The sequence below is a fragment of the Halichoerus grypus genome, chromosome 6 (genome assembly GCF_964656455.1).
Source record: "Halichoerus grypus chromosome 6, mHalGry1.hap1.1, whole genome shotgun sequence".
Lineage (NCBI taxonomy): Eukaryota > Metazoa > Chordata > Mammalia > Carnivora > Phocidae > Halichoerus > Halichoerus grypus.
Genome location: NC_135717.1, coordinates 167,615,838 through 167,642,190, shown reverse-complemented (window position 1 = coordinate 167,642,190; position 26,353 = coordinate 167,615,838). Strand labels below are relative to the sequence as shown.

The following is a 26,353-nucleotide window of genomic DNA, read 5'->3' as shown; positions in this document are numbered from 1 at the left end:
CACAGAGTGCGAGTGATCAGTCTTGGTTCCGCTTTCTGATACCACAAGGAACAGATCTAGTCTCTTCCTCATGCCAGCCTTGCAAACACACAGATGGCTATTGAAGAGGCTGGCCGCTGCCCAGCACGGAGTGTGTCAGGAAAGCTGAACGCGAGGGAGCGAGGGAAGCACCTGGGATGTGTGGGAACCATGCTGTCCGTTCCAGGATGGGAAGCCCAGCCTCTGGGCTCTGACACAACTCCCCCCCTCTCCTCCCCACAGAGCAGGAGGTGAGGTTCCGCCCTGCTGACTGGGCCCTGCCTCGGCCCACTGCCATCCACCACATCGTGGAAGATTTCTTGACGGACTGGACCGCCCCGGTGGGGCACATCCTACCTCTGAGGCGCTTCTTGGAGAACTGTTTGGACACCGATTTGCGAAGCTTCTATGCAGGTAACCTAAGTTCCTAGAAGGGACTGAGCTGAAGGTTGAAAAAAGACCAGATAGATCCATGCCCTGTGGAGTTTTCAGGATTCATATCTAGAATCCACACCCAAGAATTCTGTTATCCACAAGATAGATCAGATGTTCACAGACCCTTCGCAGTACGGCACACCTAAAGTCGCTGAATAAATGTCATTTTTAAAGAACTGGCAGGGAAAAAAAGGGAACTCTAAGAAAAGCATAAAGCCCTTGTTGGATGTGGGCTATCTGCCAATCATCAGTAGTAGCTTAGAGCCTGGGTAACTGACCAGTACTTGGGGGTGGGAAGGTAAGGCTGGAGCAGGGTGGGAGGTCTGTTTAGAGACCTTCACTTAAGCTTAGATCTCAGTGACCCAAGCAGGAGACACAAAACACTCTCAAGAGGGAGATGGTGGAGACTCGTGCTTTTGGCTCTGGGTAGAATAAGGGAAAATCTCCCCTGAGAATTTCTAACCACGAAGCCTCACTTGTGAGTTTGAGGCCAAACTTCACACTGGTATAAAAATCACAGAAGTAAATGCAAGTCTTCTGTGAAGAAACAAACTTTAAAACTAGAGAAAGGGGCGCCTGGGTGACTCAGTTGGTTAAGCGTCTGGTCACGATCCCAGGGTCCTGGGGTTGAGCCCCACGTCGGGCTCCCTACTCAGTGGGAATCTGCTTCTCCCTCTGCCCCTCCCCTCTTCTTGTGCACTTTCTCTCTTTCTCTTTCTCAAGCAAAATCTTTTAAAAAATAAATAAAATAAAACTAGAGAAATACAAATATACATTAAAAAAAAAAAAAACCTAGGGCTTGGGGTATCTGGGTGGCTCCGTCAGTTAAGCGACCAACTCTTGGTTTCAGCTCGGGTCATGATCTCAGGGTCCTGGGATCCAGCCCAGCATTGGGCTTCATGCTCAGCATGGAGTCTGCTTGTCCCTCTCCCTCTGCTCCTCCCACTCTCTCTCTCTCTCGCTCCCAAATAAATTTTAAAAAAACTGGGGCTCAAAAAGTTCCCACAGATAAAGTTCCGAGTAAGTTGGACCCACCCCCCACCCCCAAACAAAAAGCACTTAACACAAAAGGACATAAACTGCCGCGAGGGAGCATTAGCAGAAACAACAAACTGCTGGATCAAGCTAAAAAGACTATGGGAATTGGAATGGTTACAGAGGATACAAAGTCTGTCTAAAATATGTAAAGAAATGAAAAAGGAGATTATCAAAAATATAATTGGGCAGTATTCAGAAAGACCCAAATAAAACTTCTGGAAATGAAAAAATGTGTAACTAGAAACTCAACCTAGGGGCGCCTTAGGGGCTCAGCCACTTAAGCCTCCAACTTGTGATTTTGGCTCAGGTCATGATGTGAGGGTCCTGGGATCGAGCCCGGCATCAAGGCTCCACGCTCAGCAAGGAGTCTGCTTGGGATTCCCTCTCTCCCTCCGCCCCTCCCCCCTGCTCACATGCTGTCTTTCTCTAAAATAAGTAAATAAATCTAAAAAAGAAAAGGAACTCAACCTAAAGATAAAGTAGCACATTAGACAGAGACGAAGAGAGAATTGGTGAACTGGAAGGTAGCTCTGACGAGAAGTCTGAGGATCCGGAGGGAGAACTGACAAATAGGCCACATTTCAGTCTTTTTTAAAACCCCCTGACTGCCTAGGACATCTCCCCTTTTCTGTTCAGCAAACATACTTTGAACACCAGCTGTATACCAGGTACTATTCAAATCAAATCAGGTTCAAGACGGTCAGTCTCTGGCCTGCAGGTCAGAGAGCAGGTGTCCTTGTCGCCCCAGGCGACATCCTCAGTCAACTTGGAAATAAAATGTATACGTTAAGAGAGCTGGCTTAAAACAGTAGTGTAGGCTAATCGTCTAAATATATGTGGATGCCCCGAGGTAATTCATCGCACAGGGCTAAGCAACTTTGAAGTGCTAGCGTTCTGCAGACTCAGCTACGACCGCACGCTCGCCTGGGAAATTGACACGGTGCAGGTCCAGAGATCTCAGCTACAGCATCCCTGCCTGTTTCTCGAGGTTTCAGGAGTACACGAAGATGGCCATGCCCGTTAGGGAGCGTGTCCCGCCCTGGGTTACGGCTGCCACGAATGCATCATCCAGGCCCTAGAGCCTCCTGGCTCCCACTCCCTAGACCCTGCTCAACACTACAAGCCACTGAGTGTCCCTGCCTTCAGCTTGGAAGCATCCTCCCAACTCAGGGCCAGCTGGCAGAGTGGGCTTTCCTCCACCCCCGTAGCTGATGCGCAGCTGTTAGCACTGGCCCCGGACTCGGCTGGGCTTCTCTGCCCCCCATCAGGCCCCTGCAGAAGGGGTGACATATGTCATCAGAAGGTGGTGCTTGCCAAGAGGCCACCTTGCTGCCGCTCTCCCATCCTCCCCCTGCACCTGCGGTCCTCCCTGCCCAGAGAGGCTTGTCGTGGCCTGTTCTGCCAGGGGCTGTCTGGGCCAGAAGTCAGAAATGAAGTCAGAAGTACCTCTGTGTGTGGCTCCTTACAGCCTGTTCAGCCACGCGGGCCTCACAACATCCTTTGTAACGTGCCCGGGTGTTTTGAGATAAAAGACTCAAGACAGTTTTTGGACGTTCGCTCCTTCCCATCCTGTCTCTAAATCCCTGAGAAGACTGAGCCCCTATCTCTTTCATCTGGTCTGTTTTTTAAGTCAAAGTTACATAAGCACTTAGCTAAAAGACTTTTTCTCACTTCCACCCTCAGTCCCAGAAGGAACTACTTCTGGCTCTTCTGGTGGTTTCTTCATATTTCTGAATAATAAATACCCACAGCTGTTTCCTGATAGAGCCGACTTGACCCATGCACCAGCTTTCTGCTGTTTACCAGTGTTATCTTTCTGCCCCCCCCCCCACAGGGCTCACAACAGTGCTGTGCACACAGTATTTGCAACCCAGAGATGGCTGAGGGAATAAAGCCATGCAGGCAGCTCTGAGCTCAAAACGACTGACCACCAAGTTCCCGGCCCCAGCCAGGCCAGCTTCCAGAAGAGAAGGCTGAGGGTCTGCTCCTCAGTGGCTGAGCTCCCAGTAGGACTGGCTCCCTGCAGAGCATCATGTTGGGCCCAGATCTCTGGGAGTTGAGTCATTTCTGTGGTTTGCTTTCCATTTGGGGCCTCGTTCTTCCAGAATGTCAGGGCACCCTCCTTTGAACTTCAGGGAGGGACGAGATCCTTGGCTACTCAGGTCAGATGTGAGATCCCCACAAAAGTCAGCTCCCCTGCTCAAGGGGTGGAGGGCCCTGGGTGAGGCCCCGGGGCATCGGCACCCCGGCCTCCCTCCCGCACCTCTCCCCATACCTCTCTTACTCATTCATCTGCTTTTGCTTTTGTGTAGAATCCTGCTTCCTGTTCGCCCTAACACACCAGAAGCTGCCACCCTTCTGCCAGCAGGGGTACCTGAGAATGCAGGGGCTCGTGGGGACTGAGACCCTCCGGCGGCACGGAGTGGAGAGCGGGCTCCTCCGGGACTACACCATTGTGGGCAGGCGCCGTGAGGACCAGGGCCGGGGGCCACTAAGTAGCTCCCGGGCCCCAGGGCCTCCGGTCCAGCCCCTCGACAGCAACAAGGAGGAGCTGTGACCGCCAGGCGGCTCCCAGCCAGCCCTCTGTCGCACCGACGCATGGTTGCCAGAGACCACTCAGATCGTCACAGTGACCAAGGCCACTCTGAGGGGTGGCCATGCGGTGGTCTCCCCTCTGGTCTGGTCCTTGGATGCCTGGGAGGTGGGATCCCGAGAAGGGCATCCTCTGCCAGGTGGGAGCTGCCTTCCACAGCCAGGCTTGTCTGCAAGTGAACTGTCACTGGGCACCAGGCTGGCTCGGTTCTGTCCCCATCAAGTGCCCCGTGGTCCCATTTCCTTCAGGTCTACTCGTCGGATGAACCAGGCGACCGTGTCACAGGTGGTGCTGTCCTCATCATCATAAGGGTTCATGGCAGGCACTTTAAACCGAAGCTCTAACATCCTCAACCCTCTGGGGCGGGTGGGACTGTCGCCTCTGATGAAGACATCAGCTCAGAGAGCTTAGGTGACTCCAGGCTTCTGCCAGGCGTCCCTGTCTGGGTCCCCTGAGGCCTGGGCCACTCTGCCTCACCCTGCCCCCACCTCTGTTTCCAGAACCCAGGCTGGGCCAGCCCAGCTTATCATCACAGGCCCGGCTGCTGTCACCAGGCAGAGACGGGACAGCTCCTGCAAAGCCACCTTATCTGCGCGGGGTTTCTGCCTGAGCAGCAGGACTCAGAGCTGCACCCGCCCCGAGACAGCACTCCTTGACTCATCTTCAGCATCTGTGTCTTCTCTCTCCTCCTCGGCACCGTCCCCTTGCCCTGCTCCTGCCCTCTGAAATCCTGAACAACGCCTTGCCTCTGGTCTGCCTGAGCAAGTTTGTAAAACTGTCCCCAGGCTTGCAGTGAGGATTCTTTCCGAGGGGATTGACCTGCTGTTTGTACAAGGAGCCTGGCTCAGCGTGTGCAAGGAGGCATTTCTAACTGCATTTGTGTGACAACGACAATGCCTCTTTCTGGTTGCCCTAGCTGTTCTCACTCTTCCTCCTCACCAGGAATCCGCCCCCTTCCTACACTCCTGTCAGGCACTTTCATCCCAGGTAGGAGTAGGCCATGGAAAGCATTTGTACAGAAAATAATCACGATGATTTTTTTCAAAGCCCAGGACCCTAGATGATTGCTTTTTCATCGGTTCTTACGGATCCCTGTATCCACTCAGAATTCGAGGGATGCGGGCTTTCTGGATCCACGGCCCTTTTCTGGGAACATCCTCTTGGCCTCAACCACCAGGCCCACTGCCTGTCTGCACACACCTCTCCCTCCAGTCGTGTGCAGTTAGAACAGTGACACTTGGCAGCCCGAGCCTGCTGGGGAGGTGCTTACCCTGTGACAATACTTGGCAGAGCTTCCCTGGGGACGGAAGCATCTAAAGATCTCCCCCTAGTCCCAGACGGTTGGGTTCGCCATATTTCTTACAGATGATTTATAACCCAGATTTGGGCCCCATTACCCACTCACCCCCACCGCTTCCGTTTCCAAGACCTTTTTTGAAACAAATCTTTTCCCTAGGACTGTTCCCATAATGTCAAGCCCTGCTACACCCATCACCCCTCACCAGCCACTGACGGCAGCTGAGCGCCTATCAAAGTTCAAGGTGCTGCAACAAATAATTCACAGACGCCTAACTATGTGACATCTGCTGCTTCTCCCATCATCTGCCAAATTGTTCATTCCACCAAAATTTCAGCCAGCCTTGTTTGTGTTTCATAAGGCACGGCTCCATGGTTCAGCTGATTAGAGATGCCTTCCCTGGTATTCTCCTTGTAAAACTGGTCAGTAATTTGGAAAAGAAAATAAATCTCATTTCAAATCCCTATTTCATACTTCAGAATTAATTCCAGAGCAATTTTTTTAAAGATTTTATTTATTTGATAGAGCTCAACTAAGCAGAGCAGCAGGCAGAGGGAGAGGAGACCAGGCTCCCCGCTGAGCAGGGAGCCTGATGCGGGGCTCGATCCCAGGACCTGGGATCATGACCTGAGCTGAAGGCAGACGCCTAACCAACTGAGCCACGCAGGCGCCCCAATTCCAGAGCAACTTTTAAAAGCCATACAGAAACGGGAGGTGACAAGGGGGTGTTAGAATAAAAGAAAGGACTGTCCAACTTCAGAAGCGATGGGGTAATTCCCCAGAGGAGAAGGTTTAACATTTCCAGTCTACTTAATTTTTTTAAGTTTTTATTTAAATTCCAGTTAGTTAACATACAGTGTGATATTAGTTTCAGGTGAAATTTTTCTTTTTTTTCTTAAGTAATCTCTATACTCAATGTGGGCCTCAAACTCCCAACTCCAAGATCAAGCACTCTGCTGACCGAGCCAGCCAGGCACCCCTCGCCCATACTTAACTAATGTGACCGTTTAAAGAAAAGGATAAAAATTAAAAGGCAGACAGCATGGGTAAAATAGTGACAGCAGAATACAATACATAAAAATAAATATCTTTATTACTCAACCAATTGGAGTTAATGAGGAAAAAAGGGATAAGAAAATCATGGGACATTCACCCAATAAAATACTACACGGCTCTCAAAACCTCTCAGAGATGGTGACAGACCATACCATAAAAATACATGTGTGACAAAGCCAAGTGAAAAGAAGCAGACCATGAGATTGTAGTGGTGAACTACTTATAACTATGTAAAACTAGAAAGCCACAGATGGGGGAGACTCTGGAAAGGACATCTCACAAAATGTCAACAGTAGTTATATTAGGTTTGTGAAGGCATTTTTCTTTCCTTTTCCTTTGTCCAAATTTGTGGTTACACTCCGTAGTGAAATAAATACATTTATTTTTTTAAAAATCATCTCTGCTCTTGGGATTTAAAATTGCTGGGGGCAAGAGGAGCGGGGAGCCCTCCTAGGGGACATGCTCTGCCCGGTCCCAGTGGTACCCATGGTTTCGTCCCTCTCCCAAGTCAGGAAGACACTGCACCCAGTGTCGAGGGGGAAGATGTGCCCCCCGCCAGAGAAGGGACTTTTAAGCGGTGTGTGCTCCTCTCCTACAGTCTTTGGATTGACTGACCCAGCACAACAGAGGAGATCTCTGGAAGAATCTTCCCTCCCAAGAGACAGAAAATGAAAGATCAAAAATCCTCACTTTGTGGAGGTCTCCTGGGTGTAATCTCCAATCTGCTGTAGAGCCCCAAATTCTTTTTGTTCCCCAAATAAAAATGGGGGTATAGCTAAAGTCTGTCTAGAAAATGAATCACCAAGTAGTGAATTTATCTGCTAAACTACTCCTAACATCTAATCATTTACTACGTATTTACTATGTACCCAGGACTGTGCTGTGGTTTTAAAGATAGGCTCACGAATTCTTTGCTACTTCTCCTCCAAAGAGCTGGAGCTCATTCCCCTCCCTGTTGGGTGAGAGCAGGACTGATTGATTCGCTAATAGCAAACAGAGGAGACGTGACAGGATGTCATTTTCAAGATTAGGTCATAAAAAGACTGTAGCACTCACCCACCAAGAGGCTGTTCTCTCATCACTCACTCAGGTCATGTTGCAAAGACATCCAGGCACATATGGAGAGTTCCTTGTCCATGTGGCAAGGAACTAATACCTGCCAAGAGCCGTGTGCATAAGCCTAGAAGCAGATCCTACTCCTATCCAGCCTTTAGATGACTGCAGTGCTGGCCACCACCTTGAACGCAGCCTCATGAGAGGCCCCCAACCAGAACCACCCAGCACAGCCACTCCCTGACTCCTGATCCACAGAACTTTGAGATAATGTCTGTTGTTTCATGCTGCTAAATTTCGGGGTGGGGGGTGGGGGGGTGTTTTGTTACACAGCAATAGATAACTAATGCATGCACTAAATAGCTTACCTGCATTAATTTGTCACCACAACCCTAAGAGATAGATAACCCTATCCCCCATTCCTACCCTAGTCTCCCCATTCTTATGCTGAGAACAATCACACAGCAGGTCTGTGGTGGTGAGGAGCTTCGAAAATCCACTTCCTTCGAGCCACCCTCTCAAAATTAAATCATTAAAGTAAACCATGTTACCTGTGGGTTTCCTTCTTGTGAACACTGGCTGACAAGAAATTAAGGGACCACACAATTCTCAAACCTAAGAAACAGGAAATAAAGTGTGTGTGGCCCCACCAGGTGGCAGGGAAATGTTAAACTGCTGATTACACAAAAACGTACCCTCAAAAAGAGTATTCATCTACTCCATCAACCAGACGTCCTGTGATTCAGGTGGGGGCAGGATGACTCAGATGGGACGAGGAAAGCTCTGGAGTCTGGAGCATCCACCCCCCGCCCAGGCTCCCGCCTCAGTTAGAATCCTCGGTTCCCTGACCAATTACAACATTATCCCCAAAAGCTAAATTGGATTCTTCCCTAGAAAAGAAACCCGTAGGCTGCATCATTTCCCTGCAGATGCTAATTTTTTTTAATACAGTAAAAATGCTGACTGGGGAAAGGTTTTTGTCAGACTGCAGGCTTTAAAGAAGCATTTAATTCAATCTGGCATCCAGACCGAATGTAAATCTACCACCAAGTGAAGCTGATGAGCAAATATATGAGAGGCTTTAGCCCAAGTATTTAATCCAAGTACATCACATGACTAATCCATCAACCCTGAAATAAAAAGTAACAGATGTATTTAAGCAGGGAAGAAAAGACCAGCAGAATACCCTGTCTCACTCCTTTCTCAGTTCTGCATACTGATTTGCCTGCTCCTCTGGAGAAAGCCCCGAGTTTCGTGCTCATTGCAAAATGTTTCAGAAATCTGTCACCTGTTTTTTTCATTCTCTTGGAGATATTACCGTCTCAGACCAGTCTCTCAAGTCATTCCAAATCATTATAAATTAATTAGATGCAGAAAAGTCTCACCACCAGAAAAAAAAAAAAAAAGATAATGCGATCTAGCTTCAAATGTTCACAGTGTGTTATAGCCCTTCGTTGTAGTTTAGAAATAAAGCAACTATGGGGCTCCTGGGTGGCTCAGATGGTTAAGCGTCTGCCTTCGGCTCAGGTCACGATCCAGGGTCCTGGGATCGAGTCCCGCATCGGGCTCCCTGCTAGGCGGGGAGCCTGCTTCTCCCTCTGCCTCTGCCTCTCTCTCTCTGACTCTCATGAATAAATAAATAAAACATTTAAAAAAAAAAAAGAAAGAAAGAAAGCAACCATGAAAATGTATGAGATGAGCCCCCTTAATACTGGCTATGTTTCAGTTTCAAATAAGATGACTATCAGGAAAAGGAGAAGCATCCAGAAGCCTGCACGATGAAGCACCGTGGTACATTAAAGATGGCCACAAAGGTTATGACGATTCCTATCAAGATGTGAGGTCTGTGTCCCCTCGCCTTGAATTAGGGTGGCTTCCGGGACTGTTTTGACCAAAACCAGCCACACTGGTTTCTGGGCAAAGGCCCGAGAAGACTGGCAACTTCCACTACTTCTCGGGGAACCCAGCCACCACACAGAGGAAGGCCCGTGTAGAGAGTAAGTGAGGCACGTGGCTGAGCTTCCAGCTAATAGCCTGAACCAACTTGTAGCCATGTGGGTGTGCCATCTTGGAAACAGATCCTCCAGGCCCAGCTGAGCTCCCCATGTGGGGCAGAGATGAGCTATCCCAGCAGAGCCCCACCCAAATTTCCTATCTGTGAGGAAAATGATTCTTGTTCTAAGCCACTAAGTGTTAGGGTGGCTTGTTACACAGCAATAGATAACAGGGACAGACACCATGGAGAGGCTATAAGGTGGCTTCAGTGAAGTTACACATGTAAAAGCAGGTATATTATCTGTATTAGTAATTGTTTCTTGGTTTTGTTTTTGTTTTTTTAGAGTAGGGGAGGAGCAGAGGGAGAGGTAGAATCTTAAGCAGACTCCAAGCTCAGCACGGAGATCATGACCTGAGCTGAAATCAAGAGTTGGACACTTAACCAACTGAGCCACCCAGGCACCCCTGTATTAACAATTGTTAATGAGCATATTACAAAGATAATTGCAAAGCACACTCATCAAAAAACTCTTAGTAAAATATAGCTATGGTATTGCACCATTTAGTGTACATACACTGAGGGATCAATTAAAAAGACAAGTGAGGGGCGCCTGGCTGGCTCAGTCAGAAGAGCAAGTGACTCTTGGTCTTGGGGTTGAGTTTGAGCCCCACATTGAATGTAAATGGTACTTAAATAAATAAGTACTTTCTAAAAAATTATTTAAAGAAAAATGAAAGTAAGAGAAGCATGAGCAAGTTAAAGAAAAGAAGAGAGCGCATGAAGACTCAACATTTGTTCTGTGGTTGCCTGAAATTAACTGGAGGAAACTTGGGAGTCTGATGGCTGTCTTTGCCTCCAGAAAACCACAAGTAGCCTGCTAACTCCTGTACACGTGTGCGAGTCAACAAGACAAACCAGTATTTCACTGAGATCAAACACTGCACTTGAAAGGGATTTTCAACCCAACACAACCCAACACAACACAACTGGCCCAACACAACTTTTTTTGATAAAAAGACTTCCCATCTTTGTCAGACATGAATTGATCAAGAAGTCATATGGAAGGATTATTGGACTTGAAGAAAAGGGTCCTTAGTACCAGCATGTTTGTGGTCCACATGCCTTCCTCTGGAGAACCCACTCAGTGTTCACCCAACTCTATGGGACCACCCACCACAGGCCAGACACATAATGCAGACTGGCCAATCGGAGAATGAGCCACAGTTGGGCATGTGACCCAAACAGAGCCAATCAGAGCCTTGTCTGAGGCTCCACGTAGGGACACTAGGAGGAAGAGGGACTTTCCTATTCTCAGACTGTAAACCCAAAGCTGGACTTCTTGTGGCTATCTTTCCCACCACATAGGGAATGAAACCAACATGCTGAGGAAAGCAAAACAAATGAAAGAAAGCCCATGAGCTCTGCAACATTATTGGAGCCCTGATGCCCCTGTGCCCAAGCTCCTGAACGTGCCAGTTATATGAGCTAAGAAGTCCCTTTTCATGAGAGGGTTTGAGTTGGTTCCTGGAGTCGCCAAAGGGTCTTGGTCTTGTCATGAGAAGAATTCAAGGACAAACACGCAGCACAGTGGACCAGCAACACAAACAGGAAAGTTCATTACAACACTCTTGATGGCACAGAGGTATTTTGTTGGAGGAAAAATATGGACATTGATGTCCATGAATCAAGAAGTGATTCAAAAGAATTGGATTCTGAATGTGTGAAGTTTAGAAATTTCTTATTAGGGTCACCTGGGGGGCTCAGTCGGTTGGGCATCTGCCTTCGGCTCAGCTCATGATCCCAGGGTCCTGGGATCAAGTCCAGAGCTGGGCTCCTTGCTCAGTGGGGAGCCTGCTTCTCCCTCTCCCTCTCTCTCTGTGGGCCGCTCCCCCTGCTTGTTGTACTCTCTCTCTCTCTCTGACAAAACAAGTGAATAAAGTCTTTAAAATAAAAAATTTTTTAAAAGAAATTTCTTATTAAACATACTCACTAGTCCTTTTTTATATATATGCACAGGACATATATTACATTTTCTTTAAATAAATCAAAGAGAGGGGCATCTGGCTGGATCAGTCAGTAAAGCACGTGACTCTTGATCTCAGAGTTACAAGTCTGAGCCCCATATTGGGTGTATAGATTACTTAAAAATCAAATCTTTAAAAAATCCATCAGTCAGGGGAACCTGGGTGGTACAGTCCGTTACGCCTTCGACTCTTGGTTTCAGCTCAGGTCATGATCTCGGGGTCAAAAGATCAAACCCTGCGTGGGGCTCTGTACTCACCACAGAGTCTGCTTAAAACTCTCTCTCCCTCTCCCTCTGCTCCTCCCCCTGTGCTCTCTCTCTCTCTTTCTAAAATAAATAAATCTTTAAAAAAAGTCAATTAGTCAATCAAAAAGAACTCTTTCAATAAGCGTAAAATAAGGGGCGCCTGGGCGGCTCAGTCGTTGAGCGTCTGCCTTCGGCTCAGGTCATGGTCCCAGGGTCCTGGGATCGAGCCCCGCATCGGGCTCCCTGCTCAGCGGGAAGCCTGCTTCTCCCTCTCCCACTCCCCCTGCGTGTGTTCCCTCTCTCGCTGTGTCTCTCTCTGTCAAACAAATAAATAAAATCTTTAAAAAAAAATAAGCGTAAAATAAGAACTCTAAGTGAATAGAAACATTGTGTCCTAATGTAATAACTGACAGTTTTATTATTCTGGGCTCAAGCAGAAAAACAGATGCCACCTAACACATTTCAAGTGAGGAAAATTAATACAGAGAATTTGTTATACAGGCATAGAGGACCAAAAAGGCAAAGGGAACACAGAGATAACTCAGGGATAATAAGTGCAAAACCAGCACCAGCCCCACCTTGGGTTGTGCTAACTGTTGGGAGTCGCTGGGACCCAGACCTCCTGAAAAGGAGGCCCTGCTTGCCTAGTGCTGGTACCTCCGGAGGGGTACGATGAATCTGGTTCGGAGGTCCCGAAGAAAGCAGAGGCTGGAGCCGATGGCTGCCTGGGTGAGGAGCCGACGCTCTGGACAGTGGTAAGAATGGGAAGCAAGGGGCACCTGGTGGCTCTGTCCGTTGAGCATCCGACTCTTGGTTTCGGCTCAGGTCAGGATCTCCAGGTGGGGAGATCGAGCCCTGCATTGGGCTCTGTGCTCAGCGGGGAGTCTGCTTCCCCTCACCCTCTCCCCCTGCACCCCCCTCAGCTCACACGCACTCTCGCACTCTAAAATAAATAATAAAGATTAATAAATAGATAAATAAATTTTTAAAAAGAAAAGAATGGGAAGCAAATAGGTAGGAACAAGTCCCTTCTCCCTCCTCCTGCCTTCTCGTCTCCCTCAAATGACCCTTCGTGGCAGAAGCTGGCCAGAGCGTGTGGCTCTCAGGTTTCTAGCACTGGCATCAGAAAGCACAACAGGGAAAAGTGGATCTGGAGCTGAGAAGCAAAGCTTAGTAACAGGCACAGCAGTGTTTTTATTTCTTAGTGATACATGAAATAATTGTGCAATTAACATTCGATGGCCTCTTAGGTTCTATGAAGTAAGATAGCTAAGCTATTAATATGGTGGCCACTGCAAGGCCCAAAATGGGAGTGATGTAAAAAAAATGTTTAGTCCTCCCCATGTAACTGTTGGCATGAGCAGTGCAGAGTAGGTATGTGGTTCCACAGGGTCAGGGACTCAAATGCCTACCTTTTCTCACCACCATTTTCAACACATGACCTAAAGCCTAGGGTCCAAAGTCATTACTCCAGTTCCAGCCAACACATCCATATTCCAATTAGAGAGAAAGGGATGGCATGCCCCAACCTTTTAAAGCAGAAGTTGGTAAACTCCTACCCATGGGCCAAATCTGGCCTTCTGCCTGTTTGTGTAAATAAAGTTCTACTGAGACACAGACAAGCCTATTCATGTATGCATTGTCTATTTCTGCTTTTGCACTTACAACCACAGAGCTGAGTAGTTGCAACAGAGACCTTAGGGCCTGCAAAGCCTAAAGTATTTATCATCTGGACCTTTAAAGAAAGAGTTTGCTGACCCTGACTTTAAAAGAACAGCCTGGGGGCGCCTGGGTGGCTCAGTCGTTGGGCGTCTGCCTTTGGCTCAGGTCACGATCCCAGGACCCTGGGATCCTGGGAGCCCTGGGAGCAAATAGGTAGGAACAAGTCCCTTCTCCCTCCTCCTGCCTTCTCGTCTCCCTCAAATGACCCTTCGTGGCAGAAGCTGGCCAGAGCGTGTGGCTCTGGACCTTCCTGCTCCGTGGGAAGCCTGCTTCTCCCTCTCCCACTCCCCCTGCTTGTGTTCCCTCTCTCGCTGTGTCTCTCTCTGTCAAATAAATAAATAAAATCTTTAAAAAAAATAAAAGAACAGCGTGGAAGTTGAACAAATGACTTCAATTCCCACAACCTAGTTACACGGCCAGAGGAACCTGCAAGAGAGGCTGGGAAGTGCAGTCTTTAGGTGAAAAGCCCAGGCTCAACTTAAAATCCTATTACTTCGGAAGCCAGCAGGCTCTACCACACAACCCTTCCATAAATTCTGCCTCTGGCTTTCCTCTCTTCTGAACTCCCCATCACCTGAACCACTGAGTGGTCTGAACCCCTCATTTGCTGATTCTAAGTGTACTTTATTTTATTGTTTTCTATAAATTTCCAGCATTTTAAACTAATTATAATACCAGCTACCTACCCAGTAGCCACTCCCTCACTTCTTCCTTGCTAGCAGTTTCCTGATTTTGTTCAGAGTGTGTATGGCTGGAGGAGCTCAGGAAAAGTGGGTGCAGCTCCACAGAATGAACCCTATAATTAATTGGTCTAATCCATCTCCCTTGCCCACTTATCCGTTTAGAAGTGACCATGTCACCCAGGACTGGTCATGGAGAAGTAAGGAGAGATTCAGGGAAAGACTGTCCTGCCTGATTTTTTTAAGATTTATTTATTTATTTGAGACAGAGAGAGTGCACGTGCACGCGCGCGCATGCATGAGTGGGAGGAGGGGCAGAGGGAGAGAATCTTCAAGCTGACTCCCTGCTGAGCACAGAGCCTGACTGGGGGCTCAATCCCACAACCCACGAGATCATGACCTAAGCTGAAACCAAGAGTCAGATGCTTAACCAATTGAGCCACCCAGGCACCCCTCCAATAGTTATTTTTATAGCACGATATCCTGGTTCAAAAAAAGATAAGACATATATCTTTTTACTCTTGGTGGGTGTCTCAGGCTGCCATAACAAAATTCCACAGACTGAATGGCTTAAAAACAGATACTTAGATATTTAGGTCTCATAGGTTTTTTCTGTTTTTGTTTTTTTTTAAAGGTTTTATTTATTTGACAGAGAGAGACACAGCGAGAGAGGGAACACAAGCAGGGGGAGTAGGAGAGGGAGAAGCAGGCTTCCCGCTGAGCAGGGAGCCCGATGATGGACCCAGGACCCTGGGATCATGACCCGAGCCGAAGGCAGACACTTAATGACAGAGCCAGCCAGGCACCCCTAGGTGTTATGGAGGCTGGGAAGTCCAAGGTCAAGGGGCTGGCAGCTTCAGTTCCTGGGGAGAGCTCTCTTTCTGGCTTGCAGATGGACACCTTCTCGCTACCTTCTTATAACCTCAAGTGGCAGATAAAGAGAGAGAATGCTCTGGTCTCTCTTCCTCTTCTTGTAAGGATACCAGTCCCATCATGAGGGCCCCACCCTTATGACTTCATCTAAATTTAGTTATCCCTCAAAGGCACCCCCTCCAAACACCATCACACTGGGGATTAGGGCTTCAACATATGAATTTGCGTAGGACACAAACATTCAGCCCATAATAGTGGGCTCTCTGCCTTACACATACATCAATGAATCTTTGTGGTGGATGACAACAAGTGGACCAAGCCCTGGATTCTAGAATAGAAGCAAAATGACCTCCGTAGAAGCCAGTTACTGATTCCTTTGAGGATAATCTGAGTCATCTTTACAGACAGGTAATCAGTTCCTTGGGGCCCCTTAACTCCTTAACTCACCCAGAGCAGCTGTTTCTTCCTACCTTTTTTTTTTAGATTTTATTTATTTATTTATTTATTTATTTAAGAGGGAGAGAGAGAGTGTGAGCAGGGGGAGGAGCAGAGGAAGAGGGAAAGAGAGAATCTCAAACAGACTCCATGCTGGGCATGGAGCCTGACACAAGGCTGGGTCTCATGACCCTGAGACCATGACCTGAGCAGAAATCAAGAGTTGGACACTTAACCGACTGAGCCACCCGGGTACCCCTGTTTCTTCCTACCTTATGACCCCTAGACTTGGGGTCAGTGTTCCAAGGTTGGCTTCAACCTGGATCCAGTTGGGAAGGCTGAGGAAAGCTTTAAACAAAGAGAACTATTTTTCTTTTTTTTTTTTTAAATTTTTTTTTTTTTTTTGTCAGAGAGAGAGAGGGCACAAGCAGGGGGAGCGGCAGGCAGAGGGAGAAGCAGGCTCCCCACTGAGCAGGGCGCCCGATGCAGGACTCGATCCCAGGACTCCGGGATCATTACCTGAGCAGAAGGCAGACGCTTAACTAACTGAGGCACCCAGGTGTCCCTAGAGAACTATGTTTCTAAACATAGAAACAGTTCACACCAAGTTCCAAGAAAGAAGTAACTTTGTGCTCCAAGAGTTGTGAGTTTTGGAAAACATAAAACAGAGGTGATATAGATCATGTGTAAGTGAACAGAAAGTAAAAATAAGGGACATGAAACCTGACCTGACCCCAACTTCTGCTTCTTGTGGCACTGAGCTGAATAATTACTGTCTCATAGAACAACTGAGTGCATCCTCCATGTGGTAAGTTTTCGGGCTACTCAGTAAATATTGAAAATATTGAAAAATATTGAAAAACTATGTTCACAGGGGCGCCTGGGTGGCTCAGTCAAAAAAGCGTCGGCTTTTGACTCAGGGCATGATCCCAGGGTCCTGGGATCTTCTCCCTCTGCCCCTCCCCCTGCTTGTGTCCTCTCTCTCTCTCTCTCAAATAAAAAAAATCTTAAAAAAGAAAAATTACCTGAAGGGGGTACCTGGCTGGCTCAGTCAGTAGAGCATATGACTCTTGATCTCAGGGTCATGAGTTTGAGTCTCACATTGGGCATAGAGTTTACTTAAAAGAAAAAAGTAAAAATAAAAATTACCTGAAGGCACTGGAGAGTAACCCAGGTAGGCAGAACTAGAAAAGAGTTAACACATTGAAAAAGGAAATGGCATTGGGTGAGTTATCCATTTTGTAAAGCTTTTCACCTAAGGCCAGACTCCAGCTAGCACCACACAGCTCAGCTAAGATTCCAACAGAAGCCTACAGTCTTGCTGGCTCAAAGAACCAGAGGAAAGAGTTAAAGGATACCACAGAAGTGGAAAGTAAGGGTGGGAAAAATCCTCAAGAAGAGAGAGCCACAGAGGTACCTGGCTGGCTCAGTCAGAAGAGTGTGCAACTCTTGATCTGGGGGTTGTGAGTTTGAGCCCCACATTGTATGTAGAGACTACTTAAGTAAAATCTTAAAAAGAGAGAGAGAGAAAGAGAGCCACAGAGAAGGGGCCCAAATTCTGCATATAAACTCTGTACAAATCTCTGGCTGACCCCTAAACTACCCACGTGTGGGGTGAATTATAAGTAGCTCAGCTAAGGCAGAAAAATGAACAGGGCTCAGTGCTGCCCACCACAAAAGAGACAGAGCTTGGAGTTCAAATTCAGCCAAGTTAACTAAAACAAAACAAAACAAAATCACCATTCTTTGGAGAAATATACAGAATCCAGAGTATCTGCAATGAATGTATCAGTCACAATGTGATTCAGTCCAGGATACAATCCAAAATTATTAGAAATATAAAGAAGTAGGAAAATATGACCCATACTGAAGAGAAAAGCAACTAACGAAGAATGACATGGAGTTGACCCAGATGCTGGATACATCAGACAAAGATTTTAAAGCAGTTATTATAAATATCCTCAAGGGGGGGCACCTGGGTGGCTCAGTCATTGGGCGTCTGCCTTTGGCTTGGGTCATGATCCCAGGGTCCTGAGATCAAGCCCCACATCGGGCTCCCTGCTCCGCGGGAAGCCTGCTTCTCCCTCTCCCACTCCCCCTGCTTGTGTTCCCTCTCTTACTGTGTCTCTCTCTGTCAAATAAATAAATAAAATCTAAATAAATAAATAAATATCCTCAAGGACATAAAAAAATGCTCACAATGAGTAAATAAATAGAAAATCTCAATAGAAAAATAAATCTATTTTAAAAAATGGAAATTCTAGAACTGAAAAAATACAATACCTGAAATCAAAAGTTCACTTAACAGTTTTAACAGCATATTGGAGATTACAAAAGAAATTATCAATGGTAAAGATAGATCAATAGAAATAATCCAATCTAGGGGCACCTAGCTGGCTCAGTCAGAAAAGCATGTGACTCTTCATCTTGGGGTCATGAGTTCAAGCCCCACGTTGGGTGTAGAACTTACTTAGATAAATAAATATTTTTAAAAAGAAAAAAAAATAATCCAATCTGAAGAACACAGAGTAAAAGAATTGGAAAATCAAGAGTCTAAGTAATTACAGGACAATATAAAAAGCTCTAATATACGTATAATTGGAGTTTCAGAAGGAGAGAAAAGAGAAAACAGAATAAAAACAATTTTTTAAATATATAATGTTTGAATTTACCCAAATTTGGTGAAATGCATAAATTTAGATTCTGGAATCTCAGTGAACCCACGCAAGATAAACACAAAGAGAACCACACTCCAGCACATCACATAAATGCTGAAAACCAAAGATAAACAAAAGATCTTAAAAGCAACTAAAGAAAAACAACACATTATACACATGGAATGAATAACTGGTGACATCTCATTGGAAAGTATGGAAGCCAAAAGACAGTGAAAGGGCATTTTTTAAATGCTAACAGGAAAAGAAGAAAATACATCAACCAGAATTCCATGGCCAATGAAAATATTCTCCAAGAATTAAGGCAAATAAAGACATTTTTAGATAAACTAAAATGAAGAGAACCAATTTGCAGCAGTCCTGAACTGTAAGAAATGCTAAAGTAAGTTCTTTGGGTTGAAAGGAAACTATATCAGATGAAACCCTGGATCTCTTCAAGAATTGAAGAGCACTGGAAAGGACAATTATATGAGTAAATATTAGGGGTGGCTGACTGGCTCAGTCAGTGGAGCATGGGACTCTTGATCTCGGGGTTGTGAGTTCAAGCCCATGCTGGGCGTAGAGATTACTTAAAATTACATCTAAAAAAAAAAAGAGTAAATATTAAAGACTGTATTTTCCTCTTAATTTCATATATATATAACAGTTTAAAGCAAAAAATATCAACATTCTATTATAGGATTCTTAGCCTAGAGATATAGTGTATATAACAACATAGCATAGAAGATGAGAAGAGATGGTAAATGGACCTATCCAGTTGCAAGATTCTTACATTATTTTATGGGCACAATATTAATATTAACTTTAAATCGATTGTGGGAAGCTAAGGATTTGCACTGCAATCCCTAGAGTAGCAACTAAAAAAAAAATGCAAATAGATTTATCAATAGATAAATTAAAATTGAATTCTAAAACATATATATTCAGTAAACCCAAAAGAAATCTGGAAAGAAAGACCAGAAGAACAAAAGACATATGGAACAAACCGAAAACAAACAGTAACATAGTAGATCTAAATCCAAACATGTCAATAATTATTTCCATTGTAAACGAACTAAATACTCCTAGTAAAAGGCAAAGATTGTAAAAATGTATAAAAAAGCGAGACCCACGGGCACCTGGCTGGCTCAGTCGGTACAGCATGTGACTCTTGATCCCAGAGTTGTGAGTTCAAGCTCCACGTTGGGTGTGGAGCCTACTTGGAAAAAAAAAAAGTAGGACCCAACTATATCCCGCTGTAAGAGATGCACTTATACATAAAGTCCCAGATAGGCTGACAATAAAAGGATCAAAAAAGATACATTAGACAAACAGTAATCATAAAAATGTTGGAGTAGTTCTTTAAATAGCAGATAAAGTAAACTCCAAGATGAAGGGCATTGCTGGAGTTAAGGAGAGACATTCCATAATAGTGAAACAGTCACTACATCAGAAAGACACAACAATCATAAATCTGTAGGAACCTAATAACAAAGCTTCCAAATAAATGAAGAAAAAATAGGGGCGCCTGGGTGGCTCAGATGGTTAGGCATCTGCCTTCGGCTCAGGTTATGGTCCCGGGGTCCTGGGATCAAGCCCTGCATCAGGCTCCCTGCTCCTTGGGGAGCCTGCTTCTCCCTCTGCCTCTCTCTCTGTGTGTCTCTCATGAATAAATAAATAAAATCTTTTTAAAAAATGAAGAAAAAATGGACAGATTTAAAGGGAGAAATAGATAAATTCACAATCATACCTGATTTTAACATCCTGCTCTCGACAATTAATAGAACAGCTAGCAGAACAATCAGTAAAGATGTGGAGAAGCTAACCAACACTCTATCAGCCACCTTGACCTAATTGACATTTATAGAACACACCGCTCAGCAACTATAGAATAGATAGTCTTTTCAGGTACACATGGTACATTCACAAAGACAGACCATAGGCTGGGCCATAAAGCAAGCCTCCATAAATTTCAAGATTGAAATCTAAGAGTACTTATTATGAGCCCTTTACTTGCATTATCCTGTTTAATCCTTCACAATAACCCTAAGACATTGGTGAGTATTATTATTAGTCCAATTTTACACATAAAGTAAATGCTCAGGGGGGGCCTGGGTGGCTCAGTCGGTTAGGTGACCGACTCTTGGTTTTGGCTCAGTTCATGATCTCAGGGTAGCGGGATCAGGCCCCATGTCAGGCTCCATGCTCAGCGTGAAGTCGGCTTGTCCCTCTCCCTCTGTTCCTCCCCCCTCAAAAAAATAAATAAATGAATAAAATCTTTTAAAAAAAGCAAAGGCTCAGGAAGCAAAAGTCATTGTTATTCATGGGACCTCATTATAATTCTTGTCAGTGACACTTTCACAAACTAAAGACAAATATACTTATCCTCAGACCTAGCCGCACCACATCCTTGCAGTCAGCGGAAGAATTGAGGACATGCAGTCAGAAGTTCTGGATGTGAGCCTGGCCTCACCTCTACCTGTGTGCCTTTGGTAAGTCACATGACCTCTCCATGACTTGATTTCCATCCATAAACAGTATCTAAGGTACATACTGCTGGCCCCATTTTACAGATGAGGAAATCAAGCCTTATATGGGTTACATCACACTGTGTGTAAGTGACAGAGCCAAGATCCATATCCAGGTCCATGTGACTCCAAAGCTCACGTGTTCACCAACCTGGGTTCCGAGATCTAACACCAGCACACCCAGGCCCGCCTTCCCAGCTCGGGTCTGTGACTGGCACCTCCAGGAAAAGTCTATAATAAGACCCAACGTTGTAAAGGAAACCTTTTCAAAGAGCTTTGTACATGTTAACCCTTATTTACAGATAATATTAAAGGCACAGTAGAGTTGAGCTGTTAAACCCACACCAGCAGACTCTGAGCCACCAGACCCCTGGGCAGGAACAACAGCAGGCAGGATCTGGAATGAGCCCTGGTGCCCCAGCCTGCACGTGTCCGCCGGGGGCAGAGGGGTGGGCACGTGAAGGCGACAGCATACACCTGCCTGCACTCCAGACCTGCCATCCCAGGAAGGTACAGTGGCCAGTCTGGGAGTTAAGGGTTACAGGGCTGCTCCAGCGTGCACTCTTCATGTTCAGAAAGGGGTGAGGGGACATTGTGTGATTGCTGGAAACACGACAGAACATGAATCACCATGGAACATGAAACCAGCTTCTTGAAATGCAAAACGTACATTACAGTTCTAATTGTTCTGCAAAAGTGTTTTTTAAAAAAAACATAAAAAACATTAAAAAAACATTAAAAACATAAAAAAATAAAAGACCAACCCAGCAATTACCATCAAGATGGAAACTGAAAGCAGATACTCTAGGAAAAACACCTCCCAGAAACACTATGAGCTTAGATGTGGCCCACTACCTCCCTCTGTAGTGTTTTTTGCTAAAGTGCCTCCCTCCAGCTATGAAATCCTCCGACACGTGGTCACTGAGATGCACCTGTCTCCCACACCCGTCCCCTGTCCGGTGGACCTGAGGGAGCTGGCTCCCCGCGGCTGGGCCCAGCTTGCCCGGCCCACTGAGGAGACCGTCAGAGCCACACTGCCACCAGGTGGACACCGTTGCTAATGACCGTGGCTGAGAACCACGGCGGCCGAGAACCACCGCTGCCCGCCGCTGCCCACCCTGCCCTGGGTTTGAGCCCCACAGTTGCAGTCCAATGGCCTAGACTGGCTGGCTGGTCCCTCGGGATTGGCAGGGAGGAGGAGGAGCAGCAGTCTAGAGTCAAATCAGCCCCTTACTAGGGGCAGTAGAATACCTTTAAGCTTCTACCTCCTACTATTTGGGTGATCCTGGACAAGCTACTTAACCTCTATGTGCTTCATTTTCCCCATCTGCAAGATAGGGACTCACAGGGTTGTAGGAGTAAATGAGTTGATACATGCAGGGTGCTTAGCACAGTGTCGGGTGTTTGGTAACTCTTCAGTATATCAACAGCTTCCAAACCCTCTGACCACGACCCACGGCAAGAAACACATTCTAGGGGCGCCTGGGTGGCTCAGTCGTTAAGCGTCTGCCTTCGGCTCAGGTCATGATCCCAGGGTCCTGGGATCGAGCCCCGCATCGGGCTCCCTGCTCAGCGGGGAGCCTGCTTCACCCTCTCCCACTCCCCCTGCTTATGTTCCTGCTCTCGCTGTCTCTCTCTCTGTCAAATAAATAAAATCTTAAAAAAAAAAAAAGAAACACCTACATCAAAACCCAGGACACACAGATATAGACATAACACCACCAACTGTTCCACAAAATAATACTTGTAACATCCAATGTACTCCAACATTTTCAATTCTATTTGTTTGTCTTAAACCTGATCATAGCCCACTATATTGATTTCACAAACCCACCAATGGCTCACATCCCTCAGTCTAAAAACCACTGCAGTAAATCTCGGCAAGAGACAACAGTAGAAGCTTTACCCCTAGCTCAGGCTGCTATAGCCTTGGCCCCCTTCCCTTCCTCTCATACCTGTGCCCTGAGCCTGCCTGGTACCTGAGACGGACCCACACCAGGTCGGCTCTGGCTGGGCAGACGCACCAGCATAGAGCTGAGCAGCCCCTTTGTGGCCTACTGTGAGTTCAGCCTCGTCATAGGCTCTCTCCCTGCAGAGAGAGAGAGCGATTTCATCAGTCATCAGGCACTGACAATGTGCTAGGCCCTGTTCTCAGTCCTTCCTGCAGCCTCACAGCCCCCTGTGAGGAAGGCATCATTCTTCCCATTTCTCAGATGAGAAGCCTGAGGCCAAGAGGTGATGTAACTATGGAATAAGGATAAACAGGACCGGTCCCCCTTTGGAATTCAAAATGTGAACTACGCAGGGAAACTGGCCCACCAGAAAGTGCAGTGAGTGGACATGACGAACAGGATTAAGAGGTGACTGGAAGAGAAAGTGCGGGAGATACAGGAAAACGGAAATAAACACGGGCAAGGGGGCAGCACCCCTGCCAGATGGCATCTGTATTAGTGAAATAGCTGCACCAAGGGATGCAGACGTCAGGGGAGCCAGAGGTACTGGGGCTCCCGCTGTGGATTACCACCACTGGCTCCAGTCCCAGGCAGGGGCGGAGGCAAAAGCAAGAGGTCAGACAGGGTGGAGAGGGCCACGCCTGCCCATGCTCTCCCCTAGTCTCCTGCCTGTGATGGACAACCTACTAAGTGGAAGGCTGACACAGCTGATGACCAGGGGGGATGTGGGCCTATTCCAAAGATTCCCTCCCCCGTCCCGGAGGAAGGTCCCTGCACAGCTGCGACTGTGCACACCAGGGGAGCGAGGGAGTGAACCCGCCAACTGCACAGAGAACAAATATGGCCAAGACAAAGTGGAAAAAAAAAAAAAAACAACACACAAAAATACCAAGGCAACGATTTGGGAAGGGTCTCACGGAGCCATGTAATATGGTGGCGAAAATGAGATTCAGGATTAGAAGATGTGATTTGTGCTCCCATGCTCTGTTGATGGAACAAATCATCACCGAGCACCTACTATGGTGCCCTAGGCCCTGAGGTAAGCAGTGGAGAGACAGATGGACCCTGTGGGAGCTGACAGTATAATGAGGAGCGAGGAAGAAAGAAGCAGAGAGTATTTTGTAGTTTCTGTGTCAGAAGCATGAGCCCCATGGCTCCGGTCTGTGGCCACTGCGCTTTGTGAAATTGTGCCTTCCTCATAGCCCTTCTCAGTGTCCGGGGCATCTTTATGCCTTTCCCACACCAGAGGAAGTTTTTCCGCCAAAATGAGTGAGGCTCTTGGTGCCCTCTAGACTTTCTGCACGTCCCAGCACGGGAGCATTGTGAAACTTCCCACAAGACTGCCACCCTGGCCTCCCCATCCTTCTCCTGGCATCCGTTTTTCATGACACAAGCCCATGAACTGTCCTCTGATGCCTCTGACAGGCTACCCTCCCCCCTCTCCCACCCACTTTAGTTAGATTGCGTCATTGTGAAGCCACCAGCCCTTTCGTCTGAATTCTGGGAATCTCCACCCGGCCTACCTTTGGAAGGAACCTGAACAGGATTGTGGCCCTCTTCCCGTCTTCTTCCCCTCCATCCTGGACACTGGTTGCTTTCTGTGAAAACGGCAGTGAACACGTTTGGTCATGAACTGGCCCTGAGGAAATGGGTCAGGAGTTGTGTGGGCAAGAGGGAAGGATGAGAGCTGTTGGAAAATGGAGAGTGAATTATGTTTGTTTGTTTTTTAGATTTTTCACTTTTTTAAAGATTTTATTTATTTATTTATTTATTTGAGAGAGAGAGAGAGAATGAGCAGGGGGAAAGGGCAGAGGGACAAGCAGATTCCCCACCAAGTGGGGAGCCCGACACAGGGCTCGATCCCAGGACCCCAAGATCATGACCTAAGCCAAAGTCAGATGCTTAACTGACTGAACCACCCAGGTGCCCCTAGATTTTTCATTTTTAAGTAATCTCTACACCCAACATTGGGCTTGAACTCACAACCCCGAGATCAAGAATCACATGCTCCTCCAACTGAACCAGCCAGGTGCCCCGAAGTTTTTTCTTTTTAACATTTTTTTACAAATAAATGCAGTGGAAACAAAGAAAAAGAAACAGACAGTAACAACAGAGTGTTGAGCATGGTGGTTGATTGACAGATGCACAGGGGCTGTGGAAGCTCAGAGAAGGGCATCTCTCCCACTCGAGGAGACTCAGGGAAGGGTCTCCAAAGATGATGCCTAGTCTGGCATCTGGTAGCATTTTCTCCCATGGAGAGTAGAGGGAAACGCCTTCCAGTCATAAAGAGTAGCAACTGCAAAATTCAGGGAGAGGAGAGACATTTAAGCAAATTCTGGAACTGTAAGGGATTCCCACTGGCTGGAAGGTAGATTGAAATGAAGGCGTGAGATGGGGCTCTGCCAATTTACCTTCCTTGTAACCTTGGACAAGTCACATAACCTTTCTGCAAACTGTTCCCTGAGATATCCAAAGGTACTGTTTAATAAGCACCTATGGAACATCCTCTGTGAGCCAGGCACTGTATCAGATTGCTGGGCATATAGAGTCAAATAAAAGCTACAAATTCCTACTCTCAGGAAGCATGTGGTACAGACACCTTACCATGTGTTATGCAAGAGTTATGAGCCAAGCACTACAGAGAAGGAAGCAATTAATGCGGCTCAAAGAAGAAGTGATGACGGGGTGCCTGGGTGGGTCAGTCAGTTAGGCGTCTGCCTTCGGCTCAGGTCATGATCCCAGGGTCCTGGGACCCAGCCCCGTGTCCGGCTCCCTGCTCAGCAGGGAGCCTGCTTCTCCCTCTCCCTCTGCCTGCTGCTCTGCCTATTTGTGCTCTCTCCATCTCTCTGTCCAAATAAATAAATAAACAAAATCTTAAAAAAAAAAAGTCATTATAAGAAGTGATGAGCAGGTGTACCACCAAGGGGAGAGAGAAAAAAAGCATTTCAAATTGAGCAAAGGCAAGGAGCAGGAAAAAGGCAGTGATATATTCCTAGAGCCATGAGGCCACGAATGGTGGTAATGTACGGCTGGGGAGCAGGGAAGATAGATCTGGCTGTGACTCCAGCCTGGGACACACAGAGGATACTTATACCCCCCGCTGCCCATGACAATGACGGTGGGTGCAGAAGGAAAACCGAGGCCCAAGCAAGTCCACAGGTCACAACACTTCACCAGGGGCCTCAAAGGCAGGCCCTCCAAGTACCACCACCTGGCATCTTGTCCAGGCCCAGTTCCCTAGCGACTCCAAAGAGACAGGCTTGAGACAAGCCCAGCCTTTCATGTCGGGTACTGGGAAACAGAAGCCCCCGGGCCAGGGTGACTTGCCCGATAACCACGAGGTCGTACAGTTGTGTGTGACAGACAAGGGCCACAGAGCGTCCTCTTTACGCCCAGTCAGGGTCTTTTGCCCCCAACCAGCACTCCGCCTTCGAGGAACTTAGCTTCCTCCTTTGTAAAATAGAGGGAAGGAATCTTCAGCACCTCCAGTTTTTGGAAGACACTGAGGCAAAGAGGTAGGCGGTGCAGGAGTTTGCAAGACCCGGAACCACGCCTCCCTCCCGCCCTTTTCTCCCATGAGTACCTCCCCCGTCTCCCACCTCCTTCCTCCTCCTCTTCTTCCGGACCCTACTCTAGGGCCCGCCCGCCACTTCCGGCCCCTCCCCCCGAGGGCCACACCCTCTTCCGGTCCTTCCCCGAGGGCCCGCCCCCTCTCGCGGTCCTTCCCCTCGAGAGCCCACCCCACTTCCGTTCT

The 26,353-nt window shown here is 47.1% G+C and overlaps 1 protein-coding gene and 1 long non-coding RNA gene across 3 annotated transcripts in view; one reads left to right on the top strand and one right to left on the bottom strand.

Moving 5' to 3' along the window:
- Positions 1–5,847, top strand: part of FOXRED2 (FAD dependent oxidoreductase domain containing 2) — a 15,163-nt gene extending 9,316 nt beyond the window's left edge. Inside the window, exons 8-9 of one of the 2 annotated variants that reach the window (XM_078076566.1) lie at positions 262–432; positions 3,804–5,847. In XM_078076566.1, the coding sequence (XP_077932692.1) occupies positions 262–432; positions 3,804–4,048 (416 nt within the window). In that variant the 3' untranslated portion in view covers positions 4,049–5,847. Of the gene's footprint in view, positions 1–261; positions 433–3,325; positions 3,783–3,803 lie in introns of those variants that run through there. The other variant, XM_078076567.1, reaches the window with a different exon arrangement.
- LOC118546084 (uncharacterized) overlaps positions 1–26,240 on the bottom strand; it is a 27,525-nt gene extending 1,285 nt beyond the window's left edge. Inside the window, exons 1-2 of the long non-coding RNA XR_013449342.1 lie at positions 26,199–26,240; positions 24,123–24,197 (exon numbers count right to left, since the gene is read on the bottom strand). This is a non-coding gene — a long non-coding RNA (uncharacterized LOC118546084). The remainder of the gene's footprint in view (positions 1–24,122; positions 24,198–26,198) is intronic.
- Positions 26,241–26,353: the final 113 nt, after the last annotated feature.